Here is a 19,148-nt window from a genome sequence, read left to right as displayed (position 1 = left end):
CTGAAAAATGAGTCGATATAGAAATAATAAAATCTAATTTGATTGGATCTCATGGACCAATCCGCTTAATTGTTATTATCTCTTTAAAAGAAAAAAAAAGATAAAATGATGTTTATGTTTCTGTTCGATGATAATAGAACTGCAGTGGCATAATTTAGACCAAAAGCGTGTTCAAAAACATAAATCGTGTGCCCTTTTTTCTGCATGTCCTGTCAGAATTTAATTCAGAAAGCCCGGTCGCGGATCCAAGTTCAATCTCCCATACCAGATCTCTGACCTTCTGAGGTGAGAAAGAGGTTGGAAATTCAGGTAAAATCTAAATTGCCCGATAATTTATCTCCACCTAGGGATTGGAAAAGCCCAAGATCTCTCATCAGTTGCCTCGTAGCAGTAGCAATTGTGGATTTCATTTTGTTTCGATCCAATCTGATCTGGTTGCGGATTTGCTTTTTGGGGGAGATTTGTAGAAGATTGAATTGAGGTCAAAAGAAGCCCGGAGAAATGGCGGGTGGTGCTGCTGGAGGGTTTGTGACGCGAGCATTTGAGTCGATGATGAAGGAGTGCGCTAACAAGAAGTACGCCGCTCTCCAGTCGTCTATTCAGACTTATCAAGGTGAGTTTCAATGCAAACGCTAAATCACGCTTTCAGATTCATGTAATCTTGTGTAGCATTTCTTGTATATGTTTGTGGGATTTCTAGTTTAGTGGGAGGAAGATGGCTCTGAAGCTAGATTTACTGATTTTAGTATTGCTTGGTAATTTTATGAAGCCAGAGAAGATTTTGTGTGTTCCTACGAGGTTGACAGTATTTGATTCAAAAATTTAAATTTGCCATGATACTGAAGTAAATGTATAGTTATAAATTATGGTAATAGAAAGTACTTTAGGTTTCTAGTTTGCAGATTTTGTGTGCCTGTGTGAAGAGCTTTTAGCTGACATTTGATGTTTCAAATTACCTGCTGAGATAATTTTGTTGCAGCATTTTTCATGTTTGTGCTTCCTTTTATGAGAACTGGTTCTGAAGAGTAGATGAGTATATTGTTTAATGTGCTTTATCTTTCAGACAGTGGCAAAAATTTCAATCAGCCGCCGAACGGCAGCGAGACCAAGGAAGCTTTATCAACAGCTCCAAATCAAAGGTGTTTTAGCCACAGTGAGAGTTTTGAAAATTTGATTTTGGCAACTACAGTCCACTTAATTTTGTTCTTATGTTTGTTTACGTGTACCTTTATGTGACGTCAAAGGGCGTGAGAATCAGAACTAGGACACTAGAACTTTATTATTGTTTTGTGCAAGCACATGACTTGAATGAAGGAGGTTAATTTAGATTATGTGACAAGGATCACTTTGTTGATCATTTGTCTCCCCTCCACCCCCCAATAAACTGAAACTTAGCAGCAGAACTCTAAATGGTGTTGGGATTAACCTTAATTACATCCTTTGGCTTTTTATATTTTATCAATGACAAGACTATGTAACTTGGGGGGTTTAACATGTGCTTTCAAGGTATTACAAATTCCAAACTTGCATGCATATATATTTTTTAAGAAACTAATTGTTATGTTAATGAAACGAGAATAGTGCAGATTATTTCCTTTCGTGACAAAAAGTATGGCATGTATTTGCCCAAAAAAAAAATTGGGCATTGAGGCAGGTTTGATTCCACCATATTTTTTCTATTCATGTTCTTTGATGTTGAATTTTCCCGAGGATGAGTGTTCCTTTTACGGTATAAATGTTTGTTTAAGTTCTCTCACATATGGTTTCATTGCTTTGCTACATATTCTTTTAGTGGTTTATCTGCATCTGATGATGGAGCTGAAAACATTGGGACGGAATCTGATCAATCTACATCTGCTGCTGAGGAGGTTAAGTCTACAAACAATAGTGGATCGATAGCAACAGTCTTGGCAAATGCAGGGAGTACTCTACAAGGAACTGAGGCTGAACTCGTTCTGAATCCACTCAGGCTTGCTTTTGAAACAAAGAACATGAAAATCGTGGAGCTTGCATTGGATTGCCTTCATGTAGGTGGTCATGTCGTTTGTTGGTTTTGAGCTTTAAAAAGTTCCTTCCGAGGAGAGGTTTTTTAAGTTTCTTACACTTCATAATATTAAAATAGTTGATGTGGTCCACCTGATTTCTTTTTATATTTATGTGTACTCTCCAAAAGCTGAAAACGAATATAAGCAGTTGCATTAACAGCATGCCTTATTAAAGTGTCACACATATGAAGCTGCTAGAAATTTGTGATAGATGATTCCAGATGTGAGGCTGAGATAGTCATATAACTGATATCCCCATTCTTGTCTTTTCCTTTTCAGAAACTCATTGAATACAATCACCTAGAGGGTGACCCTGGTCTTGATGGTGGTAAAAATTCACAATTATTTACAGATATCTTGAATATGGTTTGCGGTTGTGTGGATAATTCATCGCCAGATAGGTATGATTTAGCGGATTTATGTTTTTGTATGTTTAGTATTTCCTACGTGTAACCTTTGGGGATAAAACGCAGCACCGCTCTTCAAGTATTGAAGGTGCTGCTTACTGCTGTGGCATCCACAAAGATGCGAGGTATGACATTTTCTTTTGGCTTATATTTTTCCCAATTTTCTTATTATCACATATTTCCCTCTGTCGCTGTTATCTGCAAGCTTTATTCATCACATTTTTGGCACCTTTATCCTAAAACCTGAATATTGTTCCCCCATTGCACTAGTTAAGCCAGTTGATAAAAGCAGGGTTGAATTAGAATCGCACAGATCACCATTTGTAGGGCTTTTTGCTTGAGTGATTCATCATTCATGTACATGTTATAATGTAAATTTTTGGGAATTGCATCAGCCTGAGCGGTCTAGAAGCAGCTTCTTTAGGGATGGAGTCCTCACCACATTTCATAGATTTCTCATCTTGCTTCCAAATTACATTATAAAACTAATTCTGTTAGTTAATTCATTAAATATTAGTTCACTTTTGATTGATTAGGGCTTGGTATTTATCAATTGTGATATTTTCACCTTTCCTGATTCAGTTCACGGTGAACCGTTGTTGGGAATCATTCGGGTTTGCTATAATATTGCTCTTAACAGGTATTTCTTATTTAGTTTTCATATTCAATTTGGTTTATAGATGATTTAATGCTTATGGAGATCTGGTTTCTTTGTTTAGCAAGAGCCCAATAAACCAAGCCACATCAAAAGCCATGCTAACACAAATGCTTGGTATCATTTTTAGACGGATGGAAACTGATGAGGTATGTGTAAGAATTATCGTGTCTCAGAATCTCTTTTAAGTTGTGCTACGGGTTAGATGGGAATAGAGTATATAACTTTTGGCAGTAAATACTACTGGTGATTCAGGTATCATCAAATCCTCGTGAATCTAAAGAAGCTTCTTCCAGTGATAGGCCAAACACAATGATTGAAGAAGTCTCATCAAGTGACCGTGATGCCACAGACACAACTTTGGGCGATGTGATATCTGCCGAACAGATTAATAATACATCTCTTGCCTCTGATGAAGAAATTCAGAACCTTGTGGGTGGCACTGATATAAAGGTGAAAATTTTGTTTTCTTTGCTTCTGTTATTGTGTTTTACCGAATGATTTATATGTTTGCCATGTCTGAGATTCTATCTAATGATTTGAGTCAACTCTTTCTTCTAGGGTCTAGAGGCTGTTCTTGAGAAGGCTGTAGATATGGAAGCTGGAGGAAAGTCCACAAGGTATGCTAGAATACCGAGTTTGGTATTGCGTAGTTTGGACTAGTGTTTATGGACAAGCTCTGTGGTGCAATTCCTTCATTTTGTGCACTAATATTGGGAAGCATAGAGAGTACTGTATTTATCAACAATTTCTGAAAACATACTTGAGCATCTTACTCGGATCATAACTGATTGTTTTATGTCTGTTTTCAACTTTAAATTGCTAACCAGAGGAATGGTCTTAGAGAGCATGACCATCGGACAACGTGATGCGTTACTTCTTTTCCGTACCCTCTGTAAGGTTTGTATGTCTAACTTCTCCACGTTGTATTTCGAATTTTTTTTCTGCAACCAGTTTGAATATCAGGTGTTTGCAGATGGGGATGAAGGGGGATAGCGATGAAGTTACTACCAAATCACGCATTCTGTCTCTGGAGCTTCTACAGGTTAGATTAGGAGATTTTTTTGCATATGAGAAGCATTTATGCAGTAGCATCCTGGCAATGAAGGGAAAAACTCGTCCTTTTCATTTTACTTGCATGATTATGCTTGCGTTCTGTCATATGCCATCGGCTTGTACCTCTATGAGTCTGATATTATTTATAAAGTACGTTCTCTTATGCATTCTAATGTTCTTTAAGCGAAAAAAATTAATGCTGTTGTTTTATTTCAACAGTAACAACATTCAGAGCTGTAAAATGCGAATATATGTCTTAAAATGAGTGGAAAACAATGTGGAGTTGGCAGATTTATGGGAATTTGAAAGTGATTTAAGTCTTTCAGTTATATTACTTTGTGTGGAAGTGTTAGTGTACATGTGAATTGCATTGATGAAGTGCATAAGTGAAAAAAAAGTGTTGCTCTTTTTGAGAATTCTGTTTGTAAAAATAAAGCATACATTGTTCTAGGAAACAAACATCATGTTTCCATTAAACTTAATTTTTCATGTGTAATGCAGGGTTTGTTGGAAGGTGCCAGCCACTCATTTGCAAAGAATTTTCAATTTATTGACTCAATGAAAGCTCACCTTTCATATGCATTACTGCGAGCATCCGTGTCCCACTCTCCTGCCATTTTTCAGGTTGTTCGACTCTCCTTTTATTTGATCTTAAACAAAGTATGAAAATCGGCCTCCGTGACATCCAAAACTTCATTTCTTCACCTTGGCAGTATGCAACTGGAATTTTTGCTGTTATTTTGTTGCGGTTTAGGGAAAGTCTCAAGGTATGAATTCACTCATCTTCTTTATAAGAAAAGAAGTGCTTGAGTTTGCTTGCCTCTTTAGACTGAGTATACGAATCCTTTTCCAGACTGAAATTGGAGTCTTCTTTCCTGTGATCGTTCTACGATGTTTGGATGGATCAGATTTTAACCAAAGATTAGTCGTTCTTCGGTAAGCTGTTTTCTATCGAAGAATATTATTTTCCACCATTTGAATGTTGTTTGTTGGTAGGTTACTTGAATTTGTACTCTGCTACCTGTTTACCACCCTGGAGAATGGGAGTGCAAGCAAACGTGAGGTGGTCTTATTGACTAATATTCAAGTTTCAGTTTCTTATATTTTCGTCTTTCTATCAAAATTGCCAGGATGCTGGAGAAAGTCTGCAAGGATCCTCAGATGCTTGTTGACCTTTATGTGAACTATGATTGTGATCTCAAAGCCCCAAACTTGTTTGAACGAGTAGTATGTTTATTGTTAATAGTTGCACTTCTTTTGCATTTTATCTTAAAATTCTGTGTAAATGACGTCTTATCCTTTAGGTTACCACATTTTCCAAAATTGCTCAAGGTACTCAAAATTCTGATCCAAAGTCCGCTACTGCATCCCAGACAGGATCTATTAAAACTTCATCACTTCAGGTATATCTTATGCTTTGCCTGTATTAATTTTATTGTTGGTAGGTTTTTAATGTCCCACACTGGCCCATTTAGCTGATTGTACTTGTCTCTTGACATTTTTAGGGTCTTGTAAACATGCTTAAATCATTAGTGGATTGGGAGAAGTCTCATAAAGAGTTGGAGAAGCAAAATAAGGGTAAAGAATCATTCGAGGAAACGGTTTTTCCTAGAGATTCAGATGAATATAAAAGTAGGGAAGATTCAGTGAGCAACTTTGAGAAATTGAAAGCTCATAAATCTACCATTGAAGCTGTAATCTTTGAGGTGTGTAGATCTGCAGTCTTCTTTCTATCTAATGATCATCATTCATGGAAATCGTACTTTTTAGTTATTCAGTTTTACAAATATATTTTCAGCTATTTTTGGTGACTCCACCATCATTTTGAATATTCACAGTTCAATAGGCTGCCTGGGAAGGGCATACAGCATTTGTTATCCAGCGGGTTGGTGGAGAACAGTCCAGCTTCAGTCGCTCAGTTTCTCCGAAATACTCCCAATTTAGACAAGGTAGATTAAATGTTTTGCTCTTGGATTTATAGCTTCAAGTTGCTAGGGTTATAACTGATCGAGTTTGCTAGGTAATGCTTGGTGATTACTTAGGCCAGCACGAGGAGTTCCCCCTTGCTGTTATGCATGCTTATGTGGATTCCATGCATTTTTCTGGAATGAAGTTTTCTTTTGCAATTCGTGAATTCCTTAAAGGGTTTCGACTTCCTGGAGAAGCTCAGAAGATAGATCGCATAATGGAAAAGTTTGCAGAACGGTAGGTATTTTGCTTATCTATACCTGCAGGCCTGTGAACCAGTCTCTGCTGGAGAGAAATAGAGTGTTTGATGTATAAAATATTTGACCATCTCAAAATAAACTGGATTTACTTTGAGCAACAAATATGTATGATAGCCTTGAAACTTTTGTTGCACTTTTGGGCACAAAATTGCTAAACATTTTAACTCACAATAACAGAAAATATGCCTTTCTCTTTTAGTTTAAGAAAAAATCCCGTGTTGTATCTTGTCTATCAGATATGTGCTCTTAAACTTCCCTTAGTTTACAACACAGTCTGTAAGTCCTATCCTCCATGTCACCTCTGCCACACATTGCCTCTGCCTTTTGCCCTCACATTTTAATATTTGATACTTTGAAGATGAAAATGATAATGATTTAATATTTGATATCTCATGTTTCACATTTTTAAAATAAATTGATTTTATTTTTATTTTGTTATAATATTTTATTTAGTGCGCTTTACTTCCGTAATAAGCACCAGGACGTGTGAGCATTTTAATGCGCCTTGCGCTTTTGACAATTATGGCCATAACTTGGTGATTACGAAGCTGAAACCTTTTAGTGAAAAACCATTGCATTGAAAGGTGCATATTCCTATGTGAAGTATTCCATGCTCTCAACTGGTCACCCCCGTTCTCCAAAGGGAGAATTGAGTTATAGGTTTCTTTGTTGAGTAACTATTGACTGATATAAGGTAGTTTTGATTGTGCAAATTTAACTGATGTTTTTCATTTTCCATCACTGGGACAGTGCAATTCTTAGTAAGTCTATTTCATTCAGCCTTTAACATTTGCGATATTTTGGCAGCTACTGTGCAGACAATCCCGGTCTGTTTAAGAATGCAGATACAGCTTATGTCCTTGCTTATGCAGTTATAATGTTGAATACTGATGCTCATAATCCAATGGTTTGGCCCAAAATGTCCAAAAGTGATTTCATACGTATGAATGCCATGAATGATGCAGATGAGTCTGCTCCTCAGGAACTCTTAGAGGATATTTATGATTCCATTGTTAAAGAAGAGATAAAAATGAAAGATGACCCTGCTGGAATTTTGAAAAACAGTAAGCAAAAGCCTGAAGTTGAGGAGAGAGGTCGTCTTGTCAATATTCTCAATTTGGCTCTCCCCAAAAGGAGCTCGTCAACTGACACCAAGGTTGAGAATGAGGCGATTATCAAGCAAACACAGGTTCTTATTAGGGACCAAGGGGGAAAGAGGGGGGTCTTTTACACTTCGCATAGTATTGAACTTGTACGTCCCATGCTTGAAGCTTTAGGATGGCCATTACTTGCTACATTTGCTGTTACCATGGGTGAACTAGACAACAAACCAAGGATTGGTCTCTGTATGGAAGGATTCAGAGATGGTATACACTTAACACATGCCCTCGGGATGGATACCATGAGATACGCATTGTTAACATCTCTAATAAGGTAATTCTCGCATTAATATAAACTTATCTTGCTATGTTTGTCTGGTCATTGCTTTTGTCTCACCTGTGCTCTTATCATTTCAGCTTAATTTAGAATCCCCTCGTGCATATATTAAGTGTGTAAATCATTTCTTTTAGAACTTGGTTTCCTATTTCATTTATTATATTTAACAGTCTAGCAGTATGACATAGTATATTGATTATTCCATATACCAGTTGCTCCATATATTACATAATACAAGTTCTTGATGAGAAAAATAATTATTGTGACGAAGAGATGGTCATAATTATCAGTTGACATTGATAGAAACAAAGAAACTGAAGAGAGATTTCTGACACCTGGTCATTAAATTTTTCTGTCGTTGAAGAGATGATCTTACCCAGGTGATAAATTTTGAAACAGTTGCAAGGAAAAACAGGGTTTTGGCTCTGAGATCAAGTATGATAAGTAACATGAAAATTTATGCAGATAAAAACAGTTATTATTTAATTGGATAGAGTATGTTATAACAGCAGAGACATGCTAGCTTTATATGTTGTTTGTAGAGGATAAGCTTGGTCATCATTATTCTTTTGAAATGATTTGCAGGTATAATTTCTTGCATGCACCAAGAGATATGCGTACTAAAAATGTTGAAGCACTGCGTGTGTTGCTGGGTTTATGTGATATTGAGATCAATGCTCTTCAAGACTCTTGGCATGCTGTTCTGGAATGTGTTTCCCGCCTTGAATATGCTGTTTCATCACCTGCTATGGCTGCAACTGTCATGCAAGGAGCAAATCAAATCTCTAGAGATGCAATTCTTCAATCTCTGAGGGAGCTGGCAGGCAAACCAACTGAACAAGTGTTTGTGAATAGCATCAAGCTGCCCAGTGAATCAGTAGTTGAATTTTTTACTGCTTTGTGTAGTGTGTCAGCTGAGGAATTAAAACAAATTCCTGCTCGTGTTTTTAGCCTGCAAAAGGTTGTTGAAATAAGTTATTACAATATGGCCCGTATTCGAATGGTAATTTCTTCACCTGATAAGAGTTTATGTTCATAGCAATTTTATTCTGATACTAACTTGGTTTCTCAGTCAAAATAATGCTGCATGTGCCATCCAGCTAGCTTAATGCTTTCAGTTGGTCACTTTTATCCCCTGAATCATGATACTTGTTCTAGGACATTATACTTAATGACCACCAAGAGAACTTAATAGAGTAATCTTGAGAAAAAATCGGTTAATGTAAGTGAAAATGGAGTTAATCCAAATATTATATCTGTTGCATGTTTAGATTAATCATTTGTCATATGCTGTCTGCACAATCCACGTGCCTTGTAACTCCTGAAAGTCGGTTATGTGGATCGTCAAAGTGATAAAGATGTTATATGTGTTTGCAAGACTTATAATTTGTTTTTTTTAAATCAATTTCCAGGTTTGGGCTAGAATATGGTCCGTCTTATCGCATCATTTTATCTTTGCCGGTAGCCATCCTGATGAAAAAGTTGCTATGTATGCCATAGATTCTCTACGTCAACTTGGTATGAAATATTTGGAGCGTTCTGAACTTGCGAACTTCACTTTTCAGAATGATATTTTAAAGCCATTTGTCGTGCTTATGAGAAGCAGCAGAAGCGAAACTATACGAAGGCTAATAGTTGATTGCATTGTTCAAGTATGTATACCTGATTGTATTAATTATTCAAAGTCTCTTGTGTTAATGTTGCTTTGAGGTAAACGTATTCTTGTTTGGACAACAGATGATAAAGTCTAAAGTTGGAAGCATAAAGTCCGGCTGGCGAAGTGTGTTCATGATTTTCACCTCTGCTGCTGATGATGACATGGAACCCATTGTTGAAAGTGCATTTGAGAATGTGGAACAAGGTTGGAATCAAAATTTTCTGCTTGTATCCTCATGAAATAAAATTTACACTGGTTTGGAAATTTTTTAGAAATATTTCTTACACCGAAGATTGATGCAGTTATCTTGGAGCACTTCGATCAGGTTGTTGGAGATTGCTTTATGGATTGTGTCAACTGCCTTATTGGATTTGCGAATAATAAGACTTCTCACCGCATAAGTTTGAAAGCCATTGCTCTCCTTCGTATATGCGAGGATCGTCTTGCAGAGGTTTGTTTTTAAATATGTAGCTTAGTTAATTTACCTAGACTATGATTCTGTCATGTGTATCAGTAGCCATTGTCTGTCACGTGTATCAGTAGCCATTGTCTGTCACGTGTAATGTCCCTCTTCTTAATTAACTTGTCAAAAAGATGTAGTAATTAATGAAAACTTTGGTGGATTTTTAGCGCAGTAATAGTAATCTAATTTGTACTTGATTAGTGGCTACTTACTTGAATTTATATTCCATCATTCACACTATACATTATGCTACTTAGCATATTCTACTATCCTTATTCCACATCATTTCATAAAAGCTGCATATTTTTCTGCATAACGTGGGGGGCAAATGTAACTGGTCTATTTCTACATTTGTAGAGTCATACATACTGTTGGATGAATGAGGAAGGGAGCATTTTTGTAACGTGTTTTTGTTACTTATATTACTGATCTCCCTCTTTTCTTTGGTTAGTCGTGTACATTTTCTTTCTCCATTTTATGTTGAAAATGACTGTTATGTTGTGGAGATCCTTTTTACCATGTCATTTGACCAAAATTATTCCTTTTAACTTCTCATCTAGTACACACAGACACGCACACATATATATTTGCTTTATTGTTCTCTATTTTCCTCTCTTGCTTTTAGAGTAATAAAGTATTGGGCATGCGTGTTTCATATTTCTGCTGAACTTTTTTTCTTGGAATTCTGGGAAAATCTTGAAAAATAGGTGGATGATCATGGTTAGCAGTCAATTTTAGCAGGCTTCAGAGGTTTTCAATGTTTAAAAGTTAAATATTTATATATCATAATCTCTCCACTCTTTTTTCCCAGAGCGTGATCAATGATCATAAACCCTATCCTGAAAAGAGGGGGGGATAGAAAAGAAAGAAAATAGCGCTGAACAAGAAAATTCATCTGTAGACTTCTGTTGCAGCTTCATTTTTCATGTGAAAAAAATGTTTTGTTTCATTCTTTCTACAAATCAGCCTTGAAATGATTTCAGAAATTTTGTAAGTTGATTTTGTATCCACAAAAGGGAGTATACGAGCAGCGATTGATTCTCTCGTCATATCCAGGGTCTTATACCAGGCGGTGCCCTCAAACCTATCGATACCGATGCAGAGGACACAATTGATGTGACTGAGCATTATTGGTTCCCTATGCTGGCTGGTCTTTCTGACCTCACGTCTGACTCTAGACCAGAGGTTAGAAACTGTGCCCTCGAGGTTTTGTTTGATTTGCTGAATGAAAGGGGTAGCAAATTCTCGCCTTCATTTTGGGAGAATATTTTCCAACGAGTCCTGTTTCCCATCTTCGATAATGTGAGACATGCTGGAAAAGAGAGTTTCGAATCTGCTGCAGATGAGTGGCTACGGGAAAGCAGTGTTCATTCGCTCCAGTTGTTATGCAACCTATTCAACACATTTTACAAGGTAGCCATGCAGTTGAAATATTGCTGACTGTTATTAGTCATGTTATTCTCATACATGGTGCTGCAGAGCGTGTTTTTTCTATAGTACCCTGTTATCGGTCCATTTGGTGTTTAATTAGATTTGTTGGCTTTTCCCGTACCTGTTTCTGCTAGAAACGTTAGTAATTGCAGTTGTAGGCAAGAAGAACATCACGGCATGAAATTCATGATCTATTTTATGTTCGATCAGAACTTATTACTGTTAAAGGCTCCGCTTATCGTTGTGACATTGCTATGAAGTTGACAAATAAATTTATGCTGCTGAAAACTGTTTCTCATATTTTATATAGCCATTTCTGTCATGCTTAATTTTAGTGGATTTTTTCCTTCTTACAATTTTTCCCACAATTGTTGTTGTCATAGCATTCTGCGTTCCAAGCATATTCTTATATGTAATTGGGAGAAGCTGCTTAAATTATTGTTTCTTCTATACTCGATTGTCCATCAGTGTCTTATCGCGGCCTGTATATCCTTTCTCACGGTCCTACCTGTTCAAATTGACTTCACAAATTATTTGTCCTATGCATTTGGATGATTATGCTTTTTAACAATGGGAGCGAGGAGTTGTGGCATTACTATCTTTTTGCTGATCATGTGTTCTTGTTTGCTTTAAGTTTGGGAATGATAAATCATAGAAGAAAATGCAGTTCTCCTTGGCTTGTAGCCCATATTTCTGATCCCTAAAGACCTATTTAATGTTACATTAGAACTCTATTTGCATTTAAATTGTCTGCTGACAATTGATGTCTCCATCATATAGGATGTGTGTTTTATGCTACCCCCACTGCTCAGTTTACTGTTAGATTGTGCCAAGAAAACAGATCAAGCAGTAGTTTCAATATCTTTGGGCGCCTTAGTGCATCTCATTGAAGTTGGAGGGCACCAATTCAGTGATCATGACTGGGATACTTTATTGAAAAGCATAAGGTGTATCCTCTCTGCCCTGCACTCGCATTTTTGTATTTTCATCTGTTTCCTCTTTCAATGGTTTATAAATTGCTATTTTCTTGTTTTTCCTTCTTTTGGTTGTACGCTAAATTTTATGCAACTTTTCTGACTGTTTCTGCCCAGGGACGCTTCCTACACGACGCAACCTCTTGAGCTTCTCAACGATTTGGGTTTTGAGAACACGAAGCAGCATAAAGTATTCACTAGAGACTTGGACAACCACTCCCCCACAGCTGGTGGCAGTGAGTTATCCTATAACCGTCAGCAACCCTTTCATGAAAATGGAACTACAATAGGGAGAGCATCCTTGATTGCCAGTGTTGACGGTAATGGGTTGGATAACAATCAACAAAAGCTGCACCGAGAAGACTTGGGAGGAGCCGAAGGTTAGTACATAGGTTGTCTCATGTAAATTTTCTTTGTTAAATAAATTGTGGTAAAGGCATTAACACTTCAAATATTAAAAGTGGTTATTCCAAAACTGTGTCGAGTAACATGCTTTTATGTAGGCTTGCCATCTCCATTGGGAAGAGCTTCAGATGGCAGTGGCCTTCAACGCAATCAAACATTTGGACAAAAGATCATGGGAAACATGATGGATAATGTGTTTGTGAGAAGTTTTACCTCAAAACCAAAACATCGAACTTCTGATGTAATGGTACCGTCTTCTCCAACCAAGGTTCGTGCTGCATTTATTGTTTTATGGATGTTAATATAATCGTTCTGGCTACTTTATTTGTCCCTAATGAAACTTTTTTTTAACTCATAATATTGGTTGGATGTCCCCGTAATTTTCTCAAATGCAATTGCAAAGCTTTTTATTTTACTTAGTATTTGCTCATTGTTTTTACCTTATGGCACAACTCAGTTCCTTGAGGAGAAACCTTTAATAAATGAAACTCATCTGACTGTTAGATCATGCATACTATATTTTAGGTTAATAAGAGAAAAAACCAGATTTATGGAGTTATTTATGCTTAAATTGCTCAGGACCTTAAAATTGCTATGTTTAGAAACTAAAAATAGTTTTAAATTGAAACACGTATGTGTGTTGGGCTGGAACGTTTGAGAGAAGTGGATAAGATTCAACTACTTGTCGGATCTTGTTGAAGAGAGGGCTGCACGTGATCTTGTAACTCATTTCCTGGTCAATGTCCTTGGTGGCATAGGTTGACTTATCGGATTTCTGCATATAGACTTTGAACATAGTGAAAAGCTTGATAAAATTGCTATTTATTTAAACGGAAATTTGTGTCTTGACTGTAGTATTATCAGGCGAGTGCTGATAGCTGTGAAAATTGATTTCTTTTGTACAACAATTTGACTTTTAGATGTTCCTTTTTTAATTTAAAAAAAGACATATAAGCAATTTTTGAAGGCGTTGGAGATGAAACATGGCCTGTTATGAACCTATTTATCCTCAAACTTCATCGTGGGAAGAAAACATAATTTCTGTAAATAACCAAATCTATTGCTTTTATGAATTGATTGCCTATGATGTTTATATCAGCGGCACTATGATGGCATATTCTACATTTGCAATAATCTTCAATCACAGCCTTCTAAACTTATTGCTCTAAAGATCCCTTAATTGGTGTTCGGGCTTTAAATATGTTGAAACTGGTTTTGACGACTTATTTATCATTTTCCAAGTTTCCTGGCGCTATCATGGAGTCTGATTCCAGAGAGGATGAGGAAAGTCTAATGTGGGGAACCATCAGGAGTAAATGCATCACCCAGTTGTTACTTTTAGGTGCCATTGATAGTATTCAGGTATGATGAATCAGTTTCTCGAGCTTCTCATTTTAGAATAAGTTCTTTTACTTACTTTCCATCTGACTGGTCGATCCTAACTCTGTAAGAATGATGAAATCTGCCATTCACTTTTTTCTGGATTCCCTTGGCCATGTTCTTCAAATAGAGCTACAAAATAATTGAACATCTACTTTTTGCCACGACCATTCGGCAATTGATCTGTGAATGTGTCTGGGTTATTTGGAGATTCATAGAACATTACTAACTAGTTTCATTGTTTGACATCGGTGAACTTTAATTCTGATTAAAATGACGTTTACTTATGGCGTGAGCTTCTGCTTAGTGTTGTGAAGGGATGATTAGTGAATTACAATGATACTCTGAGGATATTATGTGCAGCATGTTTTCCATTGACCTGATTTGATGTTACAGAAGAGATATTGGACCAAATTGAATACACAGCAGAAGATCACCTTGATGGAAGTTTTGTTCTCTATTCTGGATTTTGCTGCCTCGTACAATTCATACACAAACCTGAGATTGCAAATGCACCAAATCGCAGCAGAAAGGTTGGCTTATATTTTCTTTTACCTTGTAATTTCATATTTGTGTCTAACTTTGAGTTGGGTACTTCCATGGGACAATCATTTTTGACTTACAAGTTTTTCCTGGATAGACCACCTTTAAATCTTCTACGCCAGGAGTTGGCAGGAACGTGCATCTATCTGGATATTCTACAGAAGACAACAGCAGCCGTTAAGATTGAGAAGGAGGAACAGGTCCAGGAAGAGAAACTTGGAGAAGTTGCTGAAAGGGAAGCTCGTTTCCTTCTGTGAACAGGTGCTGAGAGAGGCATCTGATTTTCAATCTAGCATGGAAGAGACCACAAACATGGATGTTCATTATGTCCTAGAATTGCGATCTCCTGTAGTAGTGAAGGTATGAATTGTAATCTTGCAATACTTAATTGCATTAATGGATTACCTGTACTAAGCTTTGGCGTGGGGTTACTGACATAATGCCATCTGTTTGGGGCCATAAATAGTTTAGTACATTTGTCGCATGAATATACCAAGATGGGGGTTATAGGTTGAATATTAAGTTCAATAATAATTGGGAGTTAGATAAATCTTGAAATCTTTATATGATCTGGCATTTTTATGCTGTACCAGATATTTTGGAATTTTGATCCTCGAGCAGACTTGTCCTTATTTTAACAATTTACTGTCCTTCTTCAACAATTTCAGTTTCAATGTGGCGACTTTACCCGAACCACTACCGAATAGACTAATAAACATGCATGATCAAAACTTAATAACAACAATTAAACAACGGAAACGGAAACCAAGCAACTTAATCATCTTACAATCCAAACGAAAACAAAATAATAATCTCAGTCTTAAACGTTAATACAACCATATCAAAATCATAATCATGCACGAGAATACGAGAAACTAAATAAAATCTACACTGGATCACCACCAAAAACCCAACTGATTTAGCCACAGTCCTGGCTGTCCGAACCATCCAATCTAAGACCTTCATCGTGGATGGGGTGTCCAAGATGAAAACAAGGACGTGAGCAAAAATCTTCCAATACGAGAATGTACTAGTATACAAACTGATATGATGAATGTGAAATGCAGTATGCTTGGATATCAAGGATCAAGTCAAGAATCTCATGCTCAGTCTAGAGACGCCTGAGTGTGTAGTCTCTGATAAGCCATAGAAATGTTTTGGCTCCCACACACATCATTAATACGTGGACCTACAATGTCCAGGGTCATCATAGCATGCGGGTCCCGTCGGACACTGTAGTTCTCGATATCTAACCGTCCATAATACAGAAAAGGGTTGAGCGGCCCCAACAAACGAGGTATATCTCGAAAGATATCATGCCCAACGCATGATATTTCATCCATAATATGTCAAAATGGTAAAACATGTACCATGCAACATATAAATATGCAGCATATAAGTGTGTATACTACTCTTTGATATATCAGTCAGTACATCACATACCTCAATAAAACACTATGACAGAAAGTCTACTCGTCTGAACCTAGACAATATCAACATACTGAAATCACTATCATGTCAGATCCAAAATCACTAAACGCGCTTCAAAGTTCTTCCTAATGATTCTTAAATAACTATTTTAAGGTTTTAGGATTATATTTGTATCCGCCGTCAGCCCGTTGATGACGTCTTGATTTGCTTGTCTCGGTTCACCGACCACTCCTCAAGTCGACACTAGCTCCGTAGCTTCCCGACACTAAACTGCCCTAAAAACTGGCTAGAAAACTTATGGTATATGGCTAGAACTCGAGAGAAAAGCTAAGAGAAAGCAAGTTCGACGAATCTGAAAATGTTGGTCCTCAATCAATCAATTTATTAATAATTCTTCATTAATAATTTTTTAATCATGTCTTAATTAGTACTTCATTCAAATAAGAATTTAGGTATTACATTCAAACCCTTGGAAACCTAAGGCAGTGTTTTGTTTGGCTTTATTGTTTCAAATCAAATATATTGAACAAGTTCTTTGTAGAGCTTTTGAATTGTGGTACACAAGAAATTTTCGATGTATATTTGATGGACAATAAATTTAGGATATTTTGAAGTTTGAACGGCTCATGCTGGACTAACTTTTTTTTGTAACGACCATAAGCCCTATGCGTGGGCTATTGCTTATGCTGGACCAACGTACGACTCATGACCAGTAGTGCTGTATGGGTATGAGCTGAAACTCTTTCAAATAGAGAAATCTCCACCTGAATATCCGAAGGACAGAAGAAGGATCCCTGTATTTATGATTATGACATGTCCGAGAATTTTTTTTTCCTTCACAAGCTATGCATTTATGTGTATTTCAGCAGTACTTTCGGAAGAACTGATACCCCTTATCTTATGGACCTGAATTAATTTTTGTTTTTCTAAGATAAAATGGTTCAAGGGACGTGGTATACAATGTATTTGCCATTTGTCATCCATAAAGATGCTACTTGGAACCTATTTGAAGTGATTTTGTAGTTATGATCAACTCCCTTTTCCCTGATTCTTTGATTTCATTGCTAATTTGAGCACATTTGTTGGGTTACACGAAATCCAACGGAACTGAGAGCAACGTGTCTCAATTAATGGCAAACCCCATAAGCTGGCTCTCCTATTACGCTGGCTCTCCTATTATCCATGCCAAACTATAAGCTACAATTACATTCATAGAAAAATATTAATCTTTTATCCAGCGTATCTTGGTATGGCTTGCAAGTTGATGTTTATTTCATGATTTTCCAGGTGCTTAAAGGCATGTCCAATATGGAGCCCAAGATTTTCAAAAATCATCTCCGAGTTTTTTATCCTTTGATTACAAAACTCGTTTGCTGCGACCAGGTAAAATTCGCGAGTCTCGTCGACTATTGAAATTTCGAGATCTTTGTCAATCATTAGATGTTTTTGTACATGATCATATAAAACTAATGACAAGTTCTCGTTCATCAGATGGAAGTACGTGGGGCTCTCGCCGATCTATTTAGCGTGCAATTGAAGTCATTGTTGCCGTAGGACTTTAAAGAGTATAGGGATGGAAATTTTGTTGATTCAAAATATAATTGATCCTTGCTGATGCTTTTAGGAAAGGATTGATTTTTTTCTCACTTCATTTTCTATTCTAATTAGCAAATATAATTTGTTGAGTTTGAGTTTTGGTGTCATATGTTATTTCTTAAAGAAACACAGATTGAACTGATATACTGCAATCCCTCTGGGGACGCTCTCTTATATTATGACTGGATGTTGCCTTTATTTCTATTATTATTATCATTATTATTATTATTTTCATTATTACTACTTTCTGAATCAATTGTGAATTTTCCAGTTTACCAGTCTCTTTCTTGCATATTTGTTTTGGGCTTTTTTTTTTTTTGTCATTTCATGTGCTTAATTAATGCATTGAATTTTGTTTATTGATTTTGCCCAAGACTAAACAATATTTCCCATTAATTATATATAATATCTATGATTATTATTATTAAATGTGTTTCAATTGTGAATTTTTCAATTTTCCCTTACGTTGTTTTTTCCATTCATGTGCTTCATTGAATTTTGATATTATATTTAAAATTATAATTTTTATAATTATAATTATAATTTTAAATATGAGTTTCAATTGTGAATTTTCTAATTTGTCCATCTCTATCTTGCATATTTGTTATCTTTTTAAGGCTGTTTTTTCCATTTCAGGTGCTTCATTGAATTTTGATATTATAATTATAATTATATTTAATTATGATTATAAATATAAACTATAGCTATTAAAATATATGACTTTCAATTAAAATTTTCCCAATTTGCCTTGTCTATCCTGCATATTTGTTTTCTTTATTTGTTATCTTTTGTAAACTGTTTTTTCTATTCCATGCGCTTCACTGAATCTTGATATTATAATTATGATTATAACTATAACTATTATAAATATATGAGTTTCAATTAATTAAAATTTTCCAATTTGCTTTTCTCTAACCTGCGTATTTATTTTCTTTTGTGGCTGTTTTTTCCATTTCATGTGCTTTATTAATGCATTAAATTTTGTTTAATAATTTAGCTTAAGACTAAACAATATTTCCCCACTAATTATATAATACACCATCGAATTTTTTTTAAAAAATTTATGCATCGTTTGTGGTGGAATTTTCCTTTGGCTTTTCTTAAGAAAATTTTGTTTAGCTTTATTGATTTGTTTTTTTTTTTTTTGTAATAAACTCCAATTTATATCTAATGTGTGATTAACTCAACAAAATAATTAATTAATTTCATAATATGACATCACTATATATAAACGTTGTTTATGATGTATGTTTTTACTATAATTATTTTAATTTTCTTATCTTATTTTCCCAAATATTCAATTTAATTAATTAATTAATATTGATTAATAAACTAATTATCAACTCCTTGGTTGAGGTGTATAACATATGTTTTAAGTAACTTTTCTTAATGATTTTGAGACACCGTCTTTTGCTTTCTTTGGTGGGGCTGTTTTTTCCA

The 19,148-nt window shown here is 35.8% G+C and overlaps 1 protein-coding gene across 1 annotated transcript; it reads left to right on the top strand.

Moving 5' to 3' along the window:
* Window positions 1-196: 196 nt before the first annotated feature.
* Window positions 197-17,945, top strand: LOC142537087 (brefeldin A-inhibited guanine nucleotide-exchange protein 5). The gene is given in 34 exon segments (XM_075642653.1): window positions 197-613; window positions 1,064-1,139; window positions 1,793-2,027; window positions 2,325-2,446; window positions 2,519-2,577; window positions 3,035-3,092; window positions 3,172-3,256; window positions 3,363-3,560; window positions 3,669-3,727; window positions 3,938-4,007; window positions 4,084-4,152; window positions 4,665-4,787; window positions 4,877-4,930; window positions 5,017-5,099; window positions 5,294-5,390; window positions 5,468-5,566; window positions 5,669-5,869; window positions 6,002-6,112; window positions 6,184-6,368; window positions 7,199-7,825; window positions 8,414-8,831; window positions 9,241-9,480; window positions 9,566-9,689; window positions 9,788-9,936; window positions 11,005-11,361; window positions 12,160-12,326; window positions 12,471-12,733; window positions 12,857-13,026; window positions 14,001-14,120; window positions 14,535-14,671; window positions 14,779-14,914; window positions 14,916-15,041; window positions 17,400-17,495; window positions 17,604-17,945. Coding segments are annotated over 34 exon segments (5,289 nt in total). The 5' UTR covers window positions 197-501; the 3' UTR covers window positions 17,667-17,945.
* The last annotated feature ends 1,203 nt before the right edge of the window (window positions 17,946-19,148 follow it).

The sequence above is a fragment of the Primulina tabacum genome, chromosome 1, assembly GCF_025594145.1.
Source record: "Primulina tabacum isolate GXHZ01 chromosome 1, ASM2559414v2, whole genome shotgun sequence".
Taxonomy (NCBI): domain Eukaryota; kingdom Viridiplantae; phylum Streptophyta; class Magnoliopsida; order Lamiales; family Gesneriaceae; genus Primulina; species Primulina tabacum.
This window is presented reverse-complemented; position numbering and strand designations above follow the sequence as displayed.